General features: G+C 40.4%; 2 protein-coding genes across 7 annotated transcripts; both read left to right on the top strand.

Moving 5' to 3' along the window:
• Positions 1-307: 307 nt before the first annotated feature.
• On the top strand, positions 308-5,301 carry LOC116244854 (protein ABIL1-like). Of its 2 annotated transcripts, none has more exons than XM_031616690.2 (8): positions 308-492; positions 608-699; positions 1,633-1,783; positions 3,345-3,444; positions 3,661-3,691; positions 4,165-4,208; positions 4,519-4,619; positions 5,065-5,301. In XM_031616690.2, exons 1-8 carry the CDS (start codon positions 406-408, stop codon positions 5,149-5,151), a joined length of 693 nt encoding a protein of 230 aa, XP_031472550.1. In that variant the 5' UTR covers positions 308-405; the 3' UTR covers positions 5,152-5,301. The 2 variants fall into 2 exon arrangements, with proteins under 2 accessions (XP_031472550.1, XP_031472551.1); XM_031616691.2 differs by having other exon boundaries at positions 4,168-4,208.
• Positions 5,302-6,609: 1,308 nt separating this feature from the next.
• LOC116246492 (uncharacterized) lies at positions 6,610-19,158 on the top strand. 5 transcript variants are annotated; one of them, XM_050075614.1, is made up of 12 exons: positions 6,610-7,276; positions 7,953-8,284; positions 10,612-10,954; positions 12,565-12,713; positions 12,913-13,006; positions 13,978-14,049; positions 14,200-14,595; positions 15,326-15,720; positions 16,708-16,799; positions 16,892-17,089; positions 17,326-17,388; positions 18,581-19,158. In XM_050075614.1, exons 1-7 carry the CDS (start codon positions 6,719-6,721, stop codon positions 14,242-14,244), a joined length of 1,593 nt encoding a protein of 530 aa, XP_049931571.1. In that variant the 5' UTR covers positions 6,610-6,718; the 3' UTR covers positions 14,245-14,595; positions 15,326-15,720; positions 16,708-16,799; positions 16,892-17,089; positions 17,326-17,388; positions 18,581-19,158. The 5 variants fall into 5 exon arrangements, with proteins under 5 accessions (XP_049931571.1, XP_049931569.1, XP_049931570.1 ...); XM_050075612.1 differs by having other exon boundaries at positions 16,892-17,388; XM_050075613.1 differs by having other exon boundaries at positions 17,326-19,158.
• The last annotated feature ends 165 nt before the right edge of the window (positions 19,159-19,323 follow it).

Here is a 19,323-nt window from a genome sequence, read left to right on the forward strand (position 1 = left end):
TGTTCTAGTTGGCCTAGCAAATTTGATTCGCTTTCAGACTTTGATTTTTTAGATCACCCATTAGTATATGTTAGATCAGCCAATCAAAAGCTAGTCTTTCTTGAACTATTCAAACTTTTTGATTTTTTGATCACCCGTATGCATGTCAGATCATCAAAAGCTAATCGTTGTTGAACTAACTGCATCTATACAATTGATTAGAAAAAAAATGCTAAAATTTAATTAATTTGTATGCAGAAAAGATTCCACCTATATATATAAAGGGTTCACGGGTCGTCATTCTCTTTCTCTATCTCTGTCTGAAATGTGGCGGATATCTTCTTTTTCTGTTTCCGGATCAGTGTACTGAGAGCCACCTTATAAAACAGCAGACGGTCCCCTCCATAGAGAGAGGAAGAGAGAGATATGGTTGTCTCAGAGAAGTCGATGAGCGATCTCGGGGAGGAGTCGCTGGAGTTGGATGATCTTTCCCGCTTTCAGAAGTCATTGCAGGTACCTGTACTTCTCCTCTTTCTAGCTTCTTCGCTCCTTATTTCAATCCTTTTCTTCTTCTTCCTTTTGTACCATTTTTTCGTCGTCATTTTTGGTCCTGCTTCAAATGGTGCAGGAGCTAAAATCATTGCGACCACAGCTTCACTATGCTGCTGATTACTGTGAGGCTTCACTGAGGGAAGCGGCTCAGAAAACTCAGAGAAAGAAGTTGGTTGCCTCCCATCCTTTTCTATCTATCCCGAAATGCAATCACGGCTCCCTCTCTCTCTCTCTCTCTCTGTCTGTGTTCTAGCTAATCTCATGCTTACTGCAATTAAACAAGATTCACATTGTGTCGTCTACCTCCCACCCCTCTTCATATCAGTGACATTCAGTTCTTTGTCCTTCATGGATGGTGTCTCCGTTTTATTTCCAGCCTCTGCCTACAACAACGAGATTGGTTTCTCCTAAAAGAACTCACCCTACACCTAGATTTCCAGATGCCCATATCATCAAACCCTTATGATGACAACACCAAAAAGGATCTCCACAGTGAGATTACAGACAAAACTCAGATGGCACCTTTCTAACAGACTGCCTCTTGATTCAACTGCTCCTAGCTTCTAGTTCCTGCTCCCTTTTTTGTTCTTTTTAGGAGACTGCTACAGTGGTACTTCTCGTAAGCCTTCATTCAGTGAAGGTCGCCAATGAAAACGACCCCCATAAATGCATCATTACTGCCATTGCCGGAGAGTGTGACATGATAAATGCTTAATTATTTCAACGGCCGGAGTATGTTGTATGATCGATGCGTCATTATTTCCACTGCCGGAGAGTCTCGCAGGATATAAACCAATGTGACGGACTCTCTATCTTGAGAGTGGCTCCTCCTCTGTCCAAAATGAAAAAAAAAAATCTGCAACCATTTACTATGACTACTCCATGTGAAGAAAACATGTGCCCATTTATGTAATTGATTTTGCAGATCCCTCCGAACATTATGTGTTACCGAAGCATCTAAAAACTGTAATGTAATGTCATGTGGGTGTTGTGGCAATACGATCTGTCTTGCTGTTTCCTGTATTTTTTTAGCATTCATAAACTAATATCTATATAGGATGGGGATTATATCTAAATATATATGAATAAATTGCTTGGAAGGGCATTGGAGAATGCGAAGGAATACATAGGGAAGGCGGTCGTGACAACCATTGATCATCTGGGAAGCGTCTCGGCGAACCTGGAATCCCTTCTCTGTCTCAGCTTGGGCGAGATCTCAAGGGTGGAGCTAAGAATCGACTGTTTGAAACAGGTGCGCCTCGCACTTCTCCTTTTCCCGTGACGCCCGTTACGCGTTCTTTCCTGTTCCCGAATAGCAGTAAAACTTCATACAAATCCTCTTTAGAGCAAGAAGACAGGGAGCCATGGCCTGTCCAATGTCTGTACAAAAGTACCCATGAAATAAGGCTGCCCATCTGATCATGCTTGTGCATTACGAGGACGGGTAGGCCTACCTTTACAGGTGAATGTTGCCTAATCTCTCACTCGGTATCGTCCACCATGAACATGGATGGTAGCAGGAAAGCGCCCTTCTGATCTTCAAATGCACAAGTCCTCCTATTAGTTTTTGCTTTGTGGTAACTTTGGTGTGCCCATTGCTCGAGGAGCCGCAACTGGACGGCAGTATGGCTCATACGCAAGGGGTGTAAAGTGTAAAGTTCGAATACTGTGGTCACCATCACATTAACCACAATCACATTGCAGACTGCAGTATGTTATTTTGGGTGCTGTGAATGATGGTAAACTCTACATTCGAGTTGAACTGAATCATGTACTCTAAGCCAATTAATTCATGCTTCAAAGTAAGCTAAAATCTTAAAAATCACTCATACAGCTATAACATTAAACGGTTTCCTTTAAGTAAACATTAGAAAAAAAACTTTGAGGTGCCCATTATACATTTAATTACTACGAGTCGCCATATTGCTAAATTGTGGAGTAAGGTTTTCACATCATCTTATAGTTCACTATATAATCACACATGTAATCGATGTATATATATATATATATGTTATATATATATATATACATCGATTACATGTGTGATTGACAGAACCATCCGAACGAAGGATGTTATATATATATATATATATACATATACATCGATTACATGTGTGATTGACAGAACCATCCGAACGAAGGATGTTTGACTCGCTGTCACAAAATGTAGACCCAATGCCTCCATGTTACCGTTGAATGTGGTTCAACTCCATGGACCGCATTTGTCATCCGCGTTCCTGGGATGCTAGGAACATTGTGTCCCGTTCCTCTAGTATATATACGTTTGAGCCCGGAACGTGTTGGGATGTTTGAAATTACAAATATGCCCTCAGGAAGTGAAAAAGGGAAAAGCCCCCTAAACGTCTTCACTGGCTCTCCTGTGCCTTAGCTTAGGTTCCGTGAAATGAGATAATAAATGTCCACCTGTGGGCCCCACCAATTTTAGATGACCTTTTATTGAACTTTAGTGCCTTGAGGCTTGCTTTCAAAACGGTCCTGGCTTTTTGCTGGAGTCCACTGTTTGATCGTTGTGCTCTTTTAAAAAAAGTTTGTGATTTTTTATATCTAAAGACTAAAAGCTTAGATCTGAAAGGCTTAGTTTTGGAAGCACTGTTGTCTTTGTCCTATCGTATCGAGTTGATACAAGCTCCTTACTTAAGATATCTTTTTTTTTTTCTCTAAATTATTCTTAAATAGAAAGGGAAAAATTAAAGAATTACGAATATAGATTGTTAATTAGTTCGCGACGGCCGAGGAGCTAACCACTTGTTTTGAATACAAATGCTAATTGGTATCTGTAACATGCGTTGCAGAGACTTCTCACATGTGAACAGTACAGTCAGAGAGAAGGACTTGCTAAGCAATGGTGGAATATGCCTTTGGCAAATCATCATAGACGTTATGTGGTCGCTGGTAATCTTTTACATCCTTCTGTAGCCTGATTTTTATGATCTGCTGAATGCTAATTCTAATGGAGGAAGGAAGAAATGACTGAACTGGTTTTAATGGAGGAAGAGAAAACCTGAAAAAAGAGCATCAGGACCAATGTAGCATACTGCATCTTATTATGAGTAAAATTCTTTGGAGGATTTAAAAGCTGAATAGTTGATTAAATCTTCACCTCAACAGGCAAAGTTGCGAGATCAAATGAAGATGTGGGGTACTTCTCTAGTCTGCACCTTTGAATTCTTCCCTTCTTTTCTTCTCTTTTGAATTTCAGTCGGTGTTTTTCTGTATCCGGGGTTAGGCAGATCTTTGTCAGACCCTTTTTGAAATATTGAACTCTAGACCTCCTTCAACGCGAAGGTTGTAACTTTAAGATGATCCATAGTCACATTCTGGGGCGAAGCCAGGAGTTTTTCATGAATAGGACTGAATTCTGGTTTTAAAATGTTGACATAGACCGAAATGTCATTTTTCAAAATTTTTATATAGGATACATGAAGTTTTTTGAAATTTATATGTAAATTTTAATTTTTTTTACCCCCTCTTTGGCTTCTCCCCTAGTCACATTTGCAGCATTTTCGTCGGGAGTTTGACTAAGTACATATGTTCATAGATTTGCCTAAGGACTATTGGATGAAATTGTTTTAGCTGACACTCTCTTTATTTATCCTTTTCTCTCTGTCTAAGCAGGACAAAGGCCACCCTTCCACTTGCTTCCTCATGTTCTATAGGTAAGTCTCAAGCATATGTCCATTTCCTCTTCCCACATGGCCTGCCTTTTGTACTCCACTAGGCATGGAGTTCATGAACTTCCTTCACGATTGGAGATCAAAGAACTCTTTCATAATCTGAGTTCACAAACTTGGTGTGGTTTGTGTACTCCACTAAGCATGGAGTTCATGAACTTCCTTCACGATTGGAGATCAAAGAACTCTTTCATAATCTGAGTTCACAAACTTGGTGTGGTTTGTATCCCGGTTTATTATGACATGAGCATCTTAAATGCCTGTGTGATAATTCTTCTGTCTCCTTTCATGGTAGGCTTTGAGTTTTCTGCTTTGCTGCCGAAGATCGAAAACCAGCCACTGCTGATGAAGTCTGGGAGCACCACTTCTCTCAGATCACATCCTCAGACATGGGAGGTTTGTTCTTTTTTTCTTCCTTCATGGCAACCTTTCATTTTTCCAATTCACAAGGAAATTGATGGGAGAAAAAGAAGCAAAAATCTGCTGCATTTGAAGAGACAAAAGAATGGCATTTTCCACATTAAATATATACTTGAAATTGTATAAATTATCTATAAATGTCGGGTTATGGCAATTTAAAGATCGATATGTACCAGATAATCACAGTTCAATTGTGATCGAATCTACTTAGGAGTTTGTCATTTTAAGGGTATTTGAACATTAGATTGCAGATAGAACTTTATTTAGATATCATCCATCCAAATCTGCCTCTTGAAAGACCAAAGATGCATGTGTTTTGATATGATTTAGTCCGAAAGAGATCGTCGATATAAAGCACCTCCTTTTGGTGTGTTTCTTTGCTAACATATCCTTGATTTTCATAATTTCCTTCTGTTGGCAGCAAGGAATTGAAATGTTTGAAGATCAGCCCAAGAAATCAGGGGAGAGCAGGCGACATAGAAAGCTTCTAGTTCTTCCTTGGAAGTAGAAAACGATGTTCTCCTTTACTTCTTTGGCGCTATGTTTAAAATATTTGTCATATTATGGATGTATGAGTGAATATTGGAGGGTTCTACAGCGGTTGAATTAGTGAAATTTTGCTATTATAAAAGGAACATTTGATGATCTTTTGATGTAATTATATGATTTATTTATGTGGCGTTGGCACCGAATCGGATTTGAGTTAGTTCTGGTTCAATTTATATTCATTGATTACCTTCATTGGCTGGATCCCAGCAAAACCAATTTTTTTGGGTTTTGGATCTTGCAAACCTTTTTCTTTGAAAGTTGAAACCTGCACCAAAAAAAAAAATCTCTTCACCAAGATTTTGGCAGTTAGAACAATTGACATGGTGTCTTTTTTAAAGTTTATTTCACCACTTTCTTTGGACAATTTAGGTCCGCATAAATTCATCTTTAAAATAGACCTGGGCATCAGGCGGCTGGCTGGCTCAGCCCGATAAGAGCCCAAAACCGGAGCCTGAGCCCTACCTGATGCTCGAGCCTGGTTTCGGTCCGATTAAAATAAAAAAATAATTTTTAAATATAAATTATATTTTTAATAATAAAAAATATATTATTATTAAATAAAATTTAAAAAATTGTAACACAATTGTTGCCAAACACCATGGGATATGAAAACTTTTTACCTTAAAAAATATCAAAATACCCTTCCATTAAAGCATGAGAACATACAGTCCCATATTAAGAGAACATGGAAAGCACATCTCCAACCAGCCTCTTTTCGCTGTCCGACCAACTATTCTGTGTTCTCTGTTCAGCCTTTTAGGTTGTATCTGTTTCGCTGTAGATCTCATATTCACGTTGATCAGATCCATAATTTAAGGTCAGGTCAGGTAATTATCTATTCGAGCTTAAATCCATGGTTTTAAGATTAGCATGAATTTGATATGCGATCCTCAATTTAACCCAAAACACACATGGGCTATCGAACACAAACTTTAAATCCATGGTTTTAAGATTAGCATGAATTTAATATGCGATCCTCAATTTAACCCAAAACACACATGGGCTATCAAACACAAACTTTAAAAGACAATTTTTTTTTTTAAAAAAAAGTAATTGTTCTCATGAAAGATTTCCACACTTATTCGTCCATCAAACACTCTTTAAGCAGGGCCTAGGTGCAATTGCATGAGATTATTCCTAGAATTTTGAGGGGAGAAAATATTCATGTCTTGGGCGTTTGAGTCTTTGTACCGACGAACACATTTGTCCGAATGAAAATAGGATGTAGAACGCGTGGTGGACCTGAGGGGCGCGTGTTAGACGCCGAACATATTATCGTTCCCACAAACTTGAGAAAAATAGAGAGCTTTCAAGACGAGGGGTCAGATGAGAAAAATGAAAAATGGAAGGCGTGTATGAGATTGCAGCCTAGATGTTGGACTGATTGAGAACATTTTTCCTGGGGGAAAAACCCTAACGTCATCGGACTGCTTTGCGGGTTGGGGCTTCCTGGTGCTTCCTCTTCCTCTTCTTCCCTCTCTCTGTGTCTCTCCCTCTGTCATCGTCATCCAATCGAGCGGGCGGAAATGGCGTACGAGAGCAGCGGAGGCTACGGGAGGGACTACGACGACGTGTACGACGACGGGGTGGGGATTCCGTCGTCGCAGCAGGATGCCTCCTCCTACGACCCATCGTACGTTCCCGACGCCGTCCGGACGTTCGTCGTGATACTGTATCGCCACATCAGGGAGAAGAACGTCTATGAGATCCACCAGATGTACGAGGGGAGCTTCCAGAAGCTGAGCGAACGGATGTTCAGGGAGACGCCGTGGCCGGCCGTCGAGGCCATCGCCCCCTTCGTCGACAACGACCACGTCTTCTGCCTACTCTACCAGGAGATGTGGTTCCGCCACCTCTACGCTCGTCTGTCGCCGACGCCCCGCCAGCGCGTCGACTCCTGGGACAATTACTGCAGCCTCTTCCAGGTCGTGCTCCATGGCGTCGTCAACATGCAGCTTCCCAACCAGTGGCTCTGGGACATGATCGACGAGTTCATCTACCAGTTCCAGTCCTTCTGCCAGTACCGTGCCAAGCTCAAGAGCAAGACTGAACATGAGATCGCCCTCCTGAAGCAGTTTGATCAGGTCAGGCTCCGTCGCCCCTTCTCTGCCATTTGCTAGTTTAATTCATTGTTTTCAGAACATTTTTGTTTTTTTAACTCATGCGTAGAAGGGTCAGGAACTTGGTGGCTAATGTTATTTTTGAGGGGCAAGGCTGGTTTAATGGTGAATAAGTTTATTTATAGGAAAAAACGTGTTGGAGCATTTGTTTATCTCATTTGGGTTGCTTTTCGATCAGAGGTGTTGTGGGTGAGTTTTAGTGGATTATCATTTCCAGTTACTTGAATTGTTCTGGAAGCTTGGTATGGTTGGGTGAATGGTTTCGAGTTGGGTTCCCGTTTCCTTTTTCTTCCTTTCCCTGTCTTTCCTTCTTCCTTTTAGTGACTTTTGTTTGCATTATGGAATTGATTAATTCATTGAGTGAATCAGAGGTCCACATTGGCTAGGGATTATTTCCTCATGCTGTTTTTAGTTTAGTCATGCCTCCTTTTTAAGTCGTATGACGGTATGAGATTGGTGGATAAAATATGTTGACGTTCATCTGATAATGGCACGTGGAAGAGTGTGCTTGATCTGTAATTCATCGTCAGTTATTATTGCCGCCTACCATAGCTGAATCCGACATTGTGCTGTCTGCCTTGCCAATTGAGAGCCCATCTTTGGGTTATCTGATTATGATTGTTCTTTTTGAATTTTTCAGGCATGGAACGTTTATGGAGTTCTTAACTTTTTGCAAGCTCTGGTTGAGAAATCCAATATCATAAATATATTGGAAAGTGAAAAGGCTGGCCTAGAACAGTTCACTGCTACGGATGGGTATGATTACAGTGGTGGAAGCAATGTCCTTAAGGTGCTGGGCTATTTCAGCATAGTGGGGTTGCTCCGAGTCCACTGCCTTCTCGGTGATTATAGCACTGGTCTTAAATGTTTGACACCCATTGATATCAGTCAGAGTGGTGTTTATACATCTGTTATTGGAAGCCATATAACTACAATTTATCATTATGGCTTTGCAAACCTCATGTTGCGGAGGTAAGTTCACATATTCCTCTTTATTTTGTGCTATTGTTAGTATGTGAGTATTTTTTGGTTAGGGCTTTTGTATCTGCAGCTATGGTTTTTATCTTTTCATGTTTTGAGACCAATGAGATGACAGATAAGATAAGTTTTTTATCTTTTCCTTTTCTGAGATCAAGAAGATACATACTATGAGTCTATGACTGTTATCCTGAGATATATTTTGCACCTCCATGGAAAGAATTATAGGTCATAGGCCTTGAGTGGGTTTACTCTACTTACAATTGATGGAAGGTGGTTGGGTGTTGAATGTTACCGTCTTCTCTTAAAAAACGTAACTGTATAAGACCAAATTGCTGACAATTTGCCTAATTGTAAAACTTTGTGTTCAATGAGTGGCATGACATAACTACATAATCAACGATGTCAGCAAGGGCTTTGGATTTGGGTCCAGGGATTCTAACCTTACCTTGGTGAACAAGCCACTGCCCATTTCATGCAACGATTATTTACAGGCTCCCTGATGTATGAACTATGAAGTATAGTAATTTTTGTCATGGTCAGGGACTTGAGGGAAGATTCTCCGAAATTAGCCATGCTGTTGAGTATTGATTGGTCATCCTTTTCTATTGCATCAGTAATTGCACACCAGGGACAAGTTGTTTCTAAAATTTGTGTGATTGGTGCAATGTCCTGTTTATATGTTTCATCGTTCAGATTGCTTGCGTTCACTTAGATGTGTGTCTAATTCATCTGACACATCTTCATGGATGTTTGAATTCGTGACTGATTCTTCAGTAGGAGCTCTTTCATGTGCTATCTGGGTGAGGGTATTGCAGAAGTGGTGTGAGGTTGGTGTCCGGACCATGCCCATCACAAGACATTTAGTAAGAGCCTTCTAGTGGTGGAGCTTGTCCTTCTATTTGCTCCCTTATAATGCTTTTGGTTGCATACACATAGCTTTTGGTTCGTTTGTTATGATCATAATTTCTGTAGTGGAAAGCAGATTAGGCAGGTAGCAACCCTTAAGTCATCATTCCTTGTCACATAAGGCACCAATTTCACACCTGAAAATATGGCCTAGAAAATAGAAACAGTGATTCGATATCAATGTCATTTGTTTGATCCACCAGTGAATATGACATCTCCAGAAAGAAAGCTATGTCACATGGGTGTGGGGTATGAGTGCGGGATGCGGCAAATTCCAAAAAAAAAAAGGGTGTAAGTGCGGCAAGAGTACACACACACACACACACACACACACACATATATATATGATTTTTGAACTTTTTTTTTGAAGGTTACCTTAATCTCATATAAAATTCAAGGATTTATTAAATAAAATAGAGGAGGGGAGAGAGATAAGAGGGAAAAAGGAAGAGGGAAGGATAAGAGAAGGAAAAAGTTGGAAATGAACAAGAGAAAATGAGAGCGGGTGTGGTCAGCAGCACCCGATTTAGTTTCACCGAGTCAGGTGCTGTGTTGGGCTGCACCCGCACCCGAGTTGACTCGGGTGCACAACCATCTTTGGTGCACCCATATCACCATATGCAAAGTTAAACCACAAAATATCCTAAAATGAAAGTGGATTCAGGTCAGCCTATACGTGCTCTCTGAATGAGCAGTTCCTGACACAGGTGTTACTTGATCTGAAATGATGACTAGATTGGCATGTGTTGGATATTGTAGTTATGGCATATCTTACATGCTTGCTTCATTGGTCAGCTAAATAGTCTGAACTAGTCCTTGATTGGGAGGCCCCTAGTCAAGTTCGTGCCTGTGTGGGAGCCATAAAAAGGTTTTATTGTTGACATGAAAAGCCGCTACTTTAAAGAATTGCAGCAATGGAGAAAAAAAAGCGTCGTTGCACTAATAATTGTAGCAATTGAAAGAAAACCCATATAGTTTGGAACTTCAAACAAAGGACACACATGCATTTTGTTTGTCCAGAAAAGCAAGAAAAGAAAGTTTAGATCCTTTCCATGGTTTCCTGTCTTCTGAGTTCTGAGTAAACCTTGGGGCTAGAGCTAGAGAACTTAGCGTTACTTTTGACTACACAGTTAGTTGGAGGAGCTATGTGTTTTGCTAGTATGGTGATGCCGGCATGGATGTTCACGAAGGCCGAAGGTGTATGCTTGAAAAAATTTTAAGGGTTGGGTGGCAAATAGGTTTTCAAGTTGTTTACGTATCATGTAGTTCTCTATGAAAATATTGTGCATATGCCTCTCATCTGTAAGTATGCCATTTTTTTTCTTTTTTCAGATGCTTCTAGATGCTCATAGTATTGCTTGTGGTAATTTCTTTTCTTTATAGCTTAGATTTGCCTGTATCTTTTCTGCTAGATATGTTGATGCAATGCGTGAGTTCAATAAGGTTCTATTATACATTATGAAGACCAAACAGTATCATCAGAAATCTCCACAATTTGATCAGATTTTGAAGAAGAATGAGCAAATGTATGCCTTATTAGCTATTTGTCTCTCATTGTGTCCACAATTGAAGCTCGTAGATGAGAGTGTTAACAGCCAACTGAGGGAGAAGTATGGTGAGAAAATGGCCAGGATGCAGAGGTACGATGATGATGAGGCCTATGCATTATATGATGAGCTTTTTTCATATGCTTGTCCAAAGTTCATCACCCCATCAGTGCCAAATTACGAGGAGCCGTTGGTCAATTATAACCAGGTGAGTTTGCTGCAAATTGCAGTAGGCTCTCAATGTCCTTGTTTACTTATTTTTTCCTTTTTGTTTGGTCTTCTGCTTGGATTTTATTGTGTGTAAGAAGTTAATAGTACGAGCAATTTCTAAAGAATGTGTTGTGCAGAACTTATTTATTATGCTTTCTGTTTTATGTGACAACCCTATGATAATTGCCCAGTTTGGATGCTCATAAGGCATCTTTGTTCTTAGTATGTATCTGTGGTGTCTACATCATGGCAATCATAGCAAAAGGTGTACAAGTGGTTTGGGATACTTGTCTGCTGGCATGAATTCAGTTCAATGCTAACTGGTTGGTCTTGTTCTTCAAAAATTATTATGTTCATGGCATCACTTGTAGAGTATTCTAATAGTTTAGATCATGGAGTCAGTGTTGTACGTATCGTACAATATGGGGCTACGTATCGTATCGTTTACAAAATACGATACGATACACCCCCTGTATCGTAAATGAGGGTGTATCGTACAATACATGCGATACGGGCCCCCGTATCGTACGATAGGGTGCGATACGGCCCGTATCGTACGATACGGGCTGATTTCTAAAAAGGGGGCTTGAACCCCATTTTTTCGAGTTTTTTTTTTATAAAAACCCACCCCTTCTTCATTTCTAATCTATAGATTGTACCGCCTTAGAGGGAAATCATCGATTTCCATTGTGTAATCATCGATTTTCACCGTGAAATCATCTATTAAACCATGGATTTGTGCATGGGTGGCTGATTCCCATTGGGAGGAAAGGGGTTTTTTTAAACCATGAAGATGAAGATGAAAAAGAATGATATTGTTATGAACCTAATAGGCACTCCATGCAATGTTGTAAAACGCGTATCGTAAGCCGTATCGATCGGGCTTTAAGATACGCAGTATCGTAACGTATCGTAACCGTATCGTAAATTTTTAAAAAATAATAATAATAAATCAGAAAAAATTTAAAAAAAATCGGAAAATTCATAAAAAAAATCAGAAAAAATTAAAAAGAATAAATTCGTCATAGAAAACATGTTTTAGTCTTTAGATAATGATAGACTTATTATTTTGCTAAATGCTATATATGTATTTCCTAAACAACCCCCCACCCCCCCTCCCCCGACACACACACACAATATATATATATATATATATATATATATATATATATATAATCTTATTGGTTCTATTTGTTATGACCCAAGCCTAACTCAATCAGGAATGTATTTAACTGGACCCTGATAAAATCTGAACCATCTAAGGTAACCTATAAATCACTAAACAGAACAGGGAAGAGTCTTATTAGCTAAATCTGGTTCCCACATGGATGAATCTGGGCCCTGTTAAAGGCTCCAGCATGTTCAAAGATATGGTAAAGTAAGTTTAGATTGACCCCCTAGATATCTTTACCTTATTATGGAGATCTGAAACTTTTGTTTTGTTGCTTGCTTTTCAGTTATATGTCTTTTTCTTCTTTCATTCGTATTGTCATTAACTTTCAGTGGAAGGGCTATGTGCTAACACAAATCTCCAAGTTCTATTTGTTTTTTTTTGTGGTTGTTATCATGTTATGTCATTTTGTCAAAAAGCTGTGTGAATTGTTGCAGGATGCTTATAGGTTGCAGTTGAAGCTTTTCCTTTATGAAGTGAAGCAGCAGCAACTGTTGTCGGGTGTTCGCAGTTTCTTGAAATTGTACACAACCATCTCAATTGGGAAGCTTGCGACTTACATGGAGGTGGATGAGTCAACTTTAAGGTAAGTTTCATGGTCCGTAGTAGAACCTATGACGTCCTGTAAAAATGGAGAAGAGTCTTAAACTCAGTGATAAACAGTGATGGTTTGTGCTGTTTTGGAGCAAATGACAATGCAACGATTGTAGGATGCCTGAATTTGTGAACCAGATTCAACTGATTAATGAATTATCATACATTTTGTTTTGATATTTCTGGTGCAGGACAATATTGATGAGTTACAAGCATAAAATGCATGTTGTTGGCAATGACGGAAAGGTTCTCTCAAATGCGGATATTGATTTCTATATCAATGAGGTATGTGGTTCAGTTTACGTAGATGTGATTACTGTGAAGCGCAAATATGAGAAATTTTAAACTATAAACACAATTAATAAACATAAACTGTTGTGGCTGCGAAGGCCTGTTTACTGAATTGATTAATTTGACATAGCTTACAATCGTTGTATGTCATTCATGTGCAATTCCCTGTACGAACTTGTTTCTGTTTGGCTTGCCACACTTGTTTTGTGCGAACTGTCGGTAATCACGTGGATACACCCACACCCACACCCACACCCACACAGGCACACACATGGACAAGAATTCATACCTGCTGGAGTTACCATTCTTTTGATGTTTTATAGATTCTTTTCATTATTGGGGTTGGGTTAGGCAAGGCTCCACCTTTAGTTCCTCTTGTGTATCTTCTCACGAACTGTAGGTACGGTGTAGTGATCATCCATAGTATGCCTTTTTCATGGTAGGTACATTAGATGTATTTTGTTCTTCATGTCTAATGATTTCTAGTCTAATGAGACATGATTATATTTTCTGATGATATGCAGTTATACATGGTTTCAATTGCTGGTGCCTGACAACAGATTGTTTATTTTCCTTTTGGGTTTAGAATGTGGAATGGGTCGTAAGGCTTAAGAGTGAATCTCCTTAGTTTTAACAGGAGTTGTTGCTACAATGTCTGCTAGCATATGAATTGCCGCCATTAAAGCCCTTCTACATCGTGTGAGCATGTGGGGTTGAACTGTGCACTGGGACATAGCAATTAATGAATGAAATAGTTGTGGATGAAGGAGACCATTGTGTATTATACCATGTACTGTATTCTTCTAGCAATTAATGAATGAAGTAGTTGTGGATGAAGGAGACCATTGTGTATTATACCATGTATTGTATTCTTCAACTTTTCTGCAGTTAACAAATCCATGACTTCTATTCTCAAATGATACTTGTTAATATTTGCTGACTGGTTGAGTTTTTTACCTCTTTAGGATACCGTACATGTTGTTGAATCCAAGTCAGGAAAGCACTATGGTGACTTTTTCTTGCGTCAGATTCTCAAGGTATGTCATCTTCTACTTTGCACAGCTGGTGCAAGTCATATCCACCTTGTCGCTTGTTCTTAACTGCTAATTTTGCCTCCATGCTATATGATGTCACTGTCCTTTCTGAATGCAAATACAAGTGCAAACATTCTTATTCTGGTTGTGCAGTTCGAAGAAATAATTGGTGAGATGGACAGAATAAAGCTGGACTGAGCATCTGTTCTGCAAGAGTCTTCTTTCAGGATTCCATACGGCGGCCTTGTTCTTCTGAAGCCACCTGTTCTTAGTTCTACCATTATTTTAGTTAACAGAAATATTTTGTTCTTCAATTTTGATGAGAAATCTTTTCCTTAGTTTCTCTCTCTTCTGTGTTCCTTTGAACCAAAATCCCTGCAATGTTGCTTGATTTTGTTGAAAATGCAAAATATAGTATGGTGTCGGCGGTGTTTGTGATGGATTCTCTCATGCAACGAATTCTGATTTCTGCTTTGAGCGCGCGGTTTTGTGGAGTCGTCGAATCCTCAAGAACAGGTTTTGGGAATGGCGGAGTATGCTGAGAGTGAGGTGTCCTTTTGATTTCATTCAATTTCATGATAATTTTCTACTATCAGCGCATGCATTCTCCGTTTGATTAACTCCCTCTAACCTACTAGTGGTGGGATATAAATGGATTGGATATTGTTTGTATTCATTTAACTGGATCTGGTGAAAAAATTCATATCCTATTATAGCGTGGAGTTTGCTGAACCCATCTAAATTTGGGGTCATATACTAGTGGATCCGGACTCGGTTTTAGGAAGTATGGACTCAACCCAACTCCAAATCCAAATCGCCTTACACAAGATCGGATCCAGATTACGCATTATCCGTTAAAACCAAAGTTGGCAAGGGCCCAACATGGAACTGGGTACATTACCTCATACTTGTTTGTGCCAGAGAATTGCAACCTGGAATTAAATCTATGAATGAGAACGGGTTCTGACTGGATCCAGTTCAAGGTTCAAACTAGTTCATATATGAACTAATCCAAATCCAAAAATCATGTTGTTGGGTTTCAGACTTAGATTCGGACCCGTGACAAGGCTGCAAGATGGACTGAAGCGAACTGGTAACTGGATCATATTTTCTTACAAAGCCTGGGTTACGAAGTCCGATTTATACATGGATAACGAATCAATCGAACCCATTTACAGCCCGAGTTAAGCCGTCGATCATGCATGTCTCTTGTTTTTTTGCATGGATCTGATTTCCCGGGATCTGTAACTCCTCTGTCCAACCCGACTCATTGTCACAGACCCAAACCCGAATATTGATTCGAACTCGGGTGCGCTCAAGCGGGTTGAATATCCGAGATCACTTGAAATTATTGGCGGTTGCAACTTGCAACGAGTCTGCAGAAGAAAGGCATCCGTTGGGGCCGTTGACGCGTGGAGTCATCTGACCCGTCAGGATAAGTAAAAGAAATCTGGACCGTCCGTAGAATTATGGAATCCTTGCCGTTGATTTTACGCGACCGGCTCCCTTAAAGCCACACCATTCCTTGGCTATCCTCACGCCCTGGTTTCATTCGGCTCGTCGGCGAGGGTTTCCACTGCTGCAAAGGTTGGCGGCATCATCTTCTGCGGTCATGGAGGCGGATCGGTGGCGCCGGAATCTCTCTTTAGTCTTTCCTCCTCGTGCCTCTCCTCTGTGAGTCCTGCTTCTTTTTTTTGTCCGGTCTTTTTTTTTTTTTCCTTTCTGCTGTCTCTTTGCTTTCTGTGTTTGCCGGTCGGCAGGTTTCATTTCCCGACCCTTGAATCGGATATTCTAACCTGTTTGCGTTCAGATCTTTGCAGATCTCCAAGTGTTGGCCTCCGTAATAAGGCTTTCTTTAGATCCATGTCGATTTGAAACTTTCTTCCCCTTTTTTTTTAATTTTTTTTGTAATTTTCTTTTATAAGCATGCCTTTTTTTTTCAATAATCGGATTCCATGTGAAATCTTCGTTTCTGCTAAAAATGTCTTGTTTCACCTCTTGCGTTTCTTGTAGTTCTGGTCTAAGCGTATCTAACTTGTCTTCCTTTCTTTCGATTTTCCTAGGAGCTTCTTTTCCTATTAAAGGTCTCGTAGTGCCTTTTCCCGGTCTGTACAACCAGTCTGGTTTCGTCAAAACTGTTCTTTTATGTTTTTTGTGATCACAACTGTTGAGATTGTTAACGGTTCCGCAAAATTTTCTGATGATTTTCTGAACTTTAGAACTTTGCAGTATGTTGTTTCAATTTCTTGTGTCTTATGCAAAAAGTCTGGTTTTTCTTCTGCTTTTCCCTACTTTACATAATTGTTACATGGTTTCTGCTCCTCATCTTTTTCCTTCGCCAGATAATGTTTTCCCCAAGTGTTGAGCCCTATGAAGTTAGTTCTGACTGCTTGCTGTTGATCGGCCAAGACAGAGTGTTTTGCTGCCATTCAAAGACTTGTTCTTGTTCCTTTTCTTGAAAATTTGCGATCTTTTTGGAAATCTCCTCTGTCTTCTTCATTGTTTTCTTAGCATGTGAGTTCATGATTCTCGTGAGCAGGTTATGTTCTTTATTGTTGTGGGACTTTTCCGTCCTTGTCTTACCCCCTTAGCAACTTTTTTGCCCCTGCCGTTGATATTCAGTGTATTAGATTTCTGATGGTGATTATTTTTCTTTGGTAGGTCTCGCCATGGGGGATTTTTCTTGCCTCAACATGGGGGAGTAGTTGGATAAAGGTTTCTGCTGGTTGACGGACGAAGCTGACGAGTAACGAGTTTGTCCCTCCCTTCCATCACGTTTTATGATCAAGTTATGTGGTTTTGAAGTCTTATCTATTTATACTGGATTTGATTACTTGGCATTCAGGTTCCATTGCTTCACTGGAGGCTTATTTACCTTTAAGATGTAGCGATTGGCGTCCAGGTTTGATGCCTGGAAAATGATGGTCCATCGTTCCTGCAAGGGTTGTTTGTGGATGTGTCTGTAAGGTGTCTGGATATATGTTATATGTCCTCTGTGCCTGGTCGACAAAAGCGGACGATGAGGGGATATCTGGTTTGGCAGGTGTGCCAGTCGTTGTGTGTTTTGAGGCTGTGCCTTTGCGGGTGCGCTTGCGGGCCAGCCAAAAAATTTAATAAAAATTTTCCTTTTTTTGGGGGAGGGTTTCGCAGGGCGTTCTTGCCCGGGCCCTCTCGTGTGCGTGTGTGCTGTCTCTCTCTCTCTCTCTTTCTCTCCTCTCTTCTCTCCCTTTCCCTCTCCCCTGCCAGTCTAATGCCATCGCGAATTCTGACCACTTCCAGACCCTATGTGGACTTCTCGAGTCATCTATCGTTCAGCGCTTCTCATCACATCGTGGTGCACAGGTATGCGTGTGTTTGTTGCTGTTGATCGCAAAGTTTCATTCTGCCTTATTTGGGAGCACAATGATTATCTTATTACACATTGAGTATTTAAGTTGGGTAAAATATGAAATTGTGGGACAATGCAGGCTTTTGCATATTCATTGGTTTTGAAAAGTCTATATATTATATCATGACCATATGAGAATGATGATAGATAAGCTCTTCAACATGGAGTTGCACTTCGATACCATTTTGTTCTTCAGTTTATTGTCAGGATAAAGATCTTGAACATGGTGTTGCACTGGGGCATTATTTTGTTTTTCAGTTCATAGTCAGGCATGCTAAACCTGTTCAACATACCGTGGCAATTGTTCCTCTTCGCTTCACAATCACGCAGCGTATGATAAACTGACTTGCACCGATTTTTGGGCCACCAATATTTGCCTCATGTTATCCTGAAAATGATTCTCGCATTCAGATTTGGTGCACGGTTCAAATGCACTCATCTTGGTTCACCATCTAATACTTGCCTTCATCTTGCTCATTGCTTTAGGGGCAAATTAAGGCTTTCATTTGTTTTTGCTTGTTGGCCCTTTGGTGCCCTTTGTTTTGTTGTATATTGTTTTGTCGTCCTTTGGTATTGGGAGCAAGTGGTCTTGGTGGCGCAGCACTTTGTAAATAGGAGGAGGATGATTGGACTTGCCGCGAAGCCGTTTGTCTCTTGGACTTGCTGCCGTGGCTGTTGCGGCAGTTTGTATTGCTGATGCTGGATCCTGATACTTGGAGTTGCTGCTATGGCTGTTAGGAGGAAAATGTATTTCTAATGCTGGATCATGATGCGTGGACGGTGCCTGCAGAAGGCGAAGGAGACCTGTCTGAGTAAATTTGCTTTTTGAAATGATCTGTATGTGTGAAGGGGCTGTGCTTTCGCAGGTGCCCTTGCGAAGGACCTGCTCAGTCTTTAATGAAATTTGCTGTTATTTTGGCGGGGGAGGGCTCACCTGGTCCTTGGGGACGCCTGTCTTCGGCTGCCCGTCCTCATGCTTTTTCTTTTTCCCTGTTACCTATTTTTTGATTTGCATACAAGAATTTGAGGATCATGATTTACTCAGGTTTTTTCGACCGTTCCTGCTCCTATAGTAAAAATTGTTTGCAGATTGAAGTTTGTACTTTCCCATGCCGAATGACTGCTACCATGTCCGTTTATTTGTAGGAACTGCCATCAGCTGCCTGTCGCACCGTCTTCACAAGATTCGAAACATTCATCAAGGAATAATTTTTTACGAATTCCATACGTGCTTGTGTTGACTATGTAAGATTCCTCAAAGGTGTTCTTGTGAAGCTACTGGACGGCTGCTTTGATAACTCTCCACTCCTCCTGCCGGGTGATTTTGCCTCTTTCGTCGCCGTAAATGCTTGCGCTGAAGTTTGGAGAGGGCGGGAGCCTAAGCTAGTCCACCAGAAATGGCCGTGTGCACGAGCTGATGGTGCCAAATAATATTCATCCAAAAGCCGAACTTTTACTTGATCAAACAAATCCCATATCTTCTACCAGTCGCGTGCTCAAGAGTTTGGATGGTGGAAATAATATGCTCTCTTGAAATGAGAAGTTTTACCTGGAATCCATGACCTGTGCCTGCCGTATGCTAGAGCGGATGAGTCAAATGACATGACTTATTGTAACAAAGTTTCTCTTGGTTTGGCGATTCTCATGTTTTGTAGCATGCATCAGACTGCTTATGGTTGAAAATGTATCAATTCTTTTATCAATTGATGTACCCCTTATTCGTAGGTGTCTTAGCCGCAACGTTCTCCACACTAGGATTCAGTCTGTTTAAGTTTTTCCAATAAAGCCGTCTTCTACCAACAATTATCTTCTGGGTTAGTTAGATAGTTAATCGGCATCTAGTGAAATGAGATACAGACAGCTCTAATGGCTTGTGTGACACTTGACAT

Source organism: Nymphaea colorata, chromosome 1, assembly GCF_008831285.2.
Source record: "Nymphaea colorata isolate Beijing-Zhang1983 chromosome 1, ASM883128v2, whole genome shotgun sequence".
Lineage (NCBI taxonomy): Eukaryota > Viridiplantae > Streptophyta > Magnoliopsida > Nymphaeales > Nymphaeaceae > Nymphaea > Nymphaea colorata.

Coding starts and splice junctions, on each gene's coding strand:
- LOC116244854 (XM_031616690.2), top strand. CDS start 406: ATGGTTGTCTCAGAGAAGTCGATGAGCGATCTCGGGGAGGAGTCGCTG. Junction 493..607: donor GCTTTCAGAAGTCATTGCAG/GTACCTGTACTT, acceptor CAAATGGTGCAG/GAGCTAAAATCATTGCGACC. Junction 4,620..5,064: donor CACATCCTCAGACATGGGAG/GTTTGTTCTTTT, acceptor TTCTGTTGGCAG/CAAGGAATTGAAATGTTTGA.
- LOC116246492 (XM_031618398.2), top strand. CDS start 6,719: ATGGCGTACGAGAGCAGCGGAGGCTACGGGAGGGACTACGACGACGTG. Junction 8,285..10,611: donor GCAAACCTCATGTTGCGGAG/GTAAGTTCACAT, acceptor CTTTTCTGCTAG/ATATGTTGATGCAATGCGTG. Junction 14,050..14,199: donor TCTTGCGTCAGATTCTCAAG/GTATGTCATCTT, acceptor CTGGTTGTGCAG/TTCGAAGAAATAATTGGTGA.